The sequence below is a fragment of the Frankliniella occidentalis genome, unplaced genomic scaffold, assembly GCF_000697945.3.
Source record: "Frankliniella occidentalis isolate FOCC.00 unplaced genomic scaffold, Focc_3.1 Scaffold15, whole genome shotgun sequence".
NCBI classification, from domain to species: domain Eukaryota; kingdom Metazoa; phylum Arthropoda; class Insecta; order Thysanoptera; family Thripidae; genus Frankliniella; species Frankliniella occidentalis.
This window is the reverse complement of record NW_026267145.1, coordinates 2224633-2227765: the sequence shown is the minus strand read 5'-3', so window position 1 is coordinate 2227765 and position 3133 is coordinate 2224633. Positions and strand designations below refer to the sequence as shown.

The window sequence follows — 3133 nt, the reverse complement described above, 5'->3', positions numbered from 1 at the left end:
ATAGTATGAAAACAGTCTCACTGCAATTTTAACCACAACCGGCACAAATGTGATATGAGGTTTGAGTAGAGATTGTCAAATAACCAAAATACATTTAGACTATTTGAGGGAGGGGGGGAGGGGGTATGACAATCATGGAAAAGAAAGTATAGAATTGATTAAAGTGAGTCATGAGAGTATGATTGAAGACTTACGCAGTTCATCTCCCCCCGCCCACACACACACTCACACACAGACACACACACACAATTGTGACCAGGACAGGCTAAAAGACTACTATGCAAATATGACACAAGGTTAGCATAAAGCCCCTCTGAATTGACTTCAAATTTGGTTTTACATCTCAAACAAGTTTGTTGTGCCCTAATACACAAATATTTCTTGGTTACTGAATGCAGCATGAATTTTTGTGGCCGTTCTTCAGCTTGAGTCTTGACTTAGGTCTATACTTCTCCAGAAATGCTAACTGCTTGGCATTAATGGCCCCTCGTCTCTTCCTGAGTAATAAAAAGGTTACAAAAAGAGTTAATAGGAATATGTATCTTTACAATTGAAAAGGGAATGCTATGTTAATTCTAGAACATGTACTCACTGACGAATCATCTCCACAGCATCTTCATACTTCAAGCCGAGTTCAATTAGAGCAAGCGCTACAAGAACTGGTGCTCTACCCAATCCAGCCACACAATGCACTGCTACACAGGCATCAGGACAATCCTTGAAGCGCTTCCGCAGAAGTTCAAACCACTCATCCACCACCTTCAATGGAAATATACTTATTAGCAATGAGAAACAGCAAGTTAAATAAACAAGTTAGGTTCATAAATAAAATTTACCTGAGCTGGAGGAGAGGTGCCATCGTCATAGGCTAGATCTGTGACACTAATTCCTTCATCACGAAGCTCCTCCACTTTGTATGTTGGTTCACATACCCTGACCACATCTCTGACTTTGTGTTTCTTGAGTTCCTGAAACATACAACACAAAATAAGGTTCGACTATAACAAACCGGCAACGAGCTCTTCAACGAATCTGGCCACTCCCAAAATTCTTTCAGACAGCTCTTTATTTTATCAATAGTGCAGCCATGATGAGATACAGAATGAACTATAACTGGACACAAGTGTGTGAATGACCATTGGTACACGGTAAAGGTGTGAATTTCCTTAAAAATTTTATCTGTTGTACCTCCTTGTGCATGAATGGCATTTACACACCTTCAAGTATGCGACATTCACAAACCTGGTTTTCCAGTGTATGACATTTATCTAGGCATTTTGACAAAATTCGCTACAAAATGATGTCTTGACTGCACTCAATTCCAGATTGATCCAGTTAAATTCCCAATAGGCTTGGGTAGGAGGGAGGAGGGGTCAAGTGAAGTGGAAAAACAAAAATTCTTTGTCAAAGAAAGGCCAAACATTTACATTAAAGTCTTCACTAAATTAATAATCAAAATTGGTACTGAGCGCGCGAGGCGCGGTGCAGCGAATCAACAAATCAACTGTTAACGTCTTGTGCATTAAATGATGAACTGCATAACTTTACGCTTTAACTTGCCAACTTTATTGTTTAACTTTACAGTACAAGATGCTAATACTATGAGGTATTCTACCTTTAAATTTAAAAAATGTCAATGCAAAGAGATTCAACTTAATTTGTCGCTGTAGACGCCCCCCCTTACCCCTTTCCCCTCAGTGGCTAAATTTTTGAACGGCAAAATTCAATTTGTTGGCACAAGGTGTTGCAAGTCTTTGTGGCGCATGCCGGCGCGGTGTTGCCGGATCGATCCAGCACACCACGATCGGACGTCGACCCCAGAAAGCGACGGCGGGGTGGGGTGGGGCGGGGTGGGGCAGACGCCCGGTCGTACGCTGGTCTACGCAGGCAGGGATGAGAGAGAGAGGGGCGATGGGAGCCACCACAGCGTCTCTCAACCTCAACCCCCTCTCCCCTACGCCATATAGGTCCCTAGCATACGCCAGCATGCGCCAGCAGCACTCCATCCTCCCCCTCCCCTTCCTAAGAAGGACTCGCTGCACGGCTGGCACGGTAGGGCCAAGGTTGGGGGGACTGACCCCTCCCCGGACCTCCCAGACTTTACATTGACTGGAGGGGCACCCACCCTTCCCACGAAGCCCCTCAGTGCAGATAGGACCACTGCGGTAAAATTAATTGTAAATCGTATGTTACAAAAAGAAAGGGGGAATTGACCAACTGTGTGTTCTAAATTTATAACAGGTCTGGTGAATAAAGACCATCCAAGAATAGTCCGTCCACACTCTAAATCGGGACGGAAATTTTTTGTACCTAGCTCCTCAGATTTCGAGGAAGTCTCCTCAAAAAATGTGGAATTTTCCCTCATTCTTTGAGGAGGTTTCTCAAAATCTGAGGCGAGGTCTGAGGAGTTTTCCTCAATTTTGGGAGGTTCTCTAAGTTTTTCCTTTTTCCTCAAAAAATTGGACATTGTTTTTACCGTGAAATTTGTATCTGGTTTAGATGTGCACAAGGACACATCTAGCCTACGTAAACAAAAATTGTCTCTCGCCAGTGTGAATACGTTGGGTCATAAGAATTTTGTAATTTTACCATTTACAATCTTAATTTTACAGCATTTTACAATAGAATTTATTTTCCTAGTTTCTACCAACGTTTGTATATGGGTCGCGTTTAATCGCGTTAGTTTGCTCCGACTCCGACGTTGTGCAGTGCTGGGCAGATGCACAACAAATAAAGCTAAACCTATAACGTTTCTTACCTGGATATAGGCCTTGATGGTGGTGTCGGATGGCCTGTCCGTGATGAGGAACTTCATGCCCTTGTACTCGATCTCACATGGAGCAGGGCGAATGTCCTTGGCCCTCATGTTGTTGCTCATTTCCGAACTAAATCACAGAAGAGAAAATAATCCCAACACTTCTCCCTAGGTAAACCTAACTACTTCCTTTGTCGAGTTCAGTATAACTAAAAAAATTAACACTCCACAATGGCAGGAAAGAAGTTTCTTAAAGAAAACAATAGATAAAAATAATTGGAAGTAACTTGGTTGACTGATATGCTAAAATCGTCTTCCTTCTTTTCGACACTCCAGTCTCTTGGTACTCAACAACACTCACTCACACATTCACATACG

General features: G+C 42.7%; 1 protein-coding gene across 1 annotated transcript in view; it reads right to left on the bottom strand.

Moving 5' to 3' along the window:
* The window catches only part of LOC113212703 (PRL-1 phosphatase), a gene marked incomplete in the record, with an annotated part of 33024 nt that overhangs the window by 8568 nt on the left and 21323 nt on the right, over positions 1-3133 (bottom strand). The window contains 4 exon segments of the mRNA XM_052264007.1: positions 1-497; positions 593-759; positions 837-968; positions 2759-3133. Of these exon segments, the coding sequence (XP_052119967.1) occupies positions 386-497; positions 593-759; positions 837-968; positions 2759-2878 (531 nt within the window).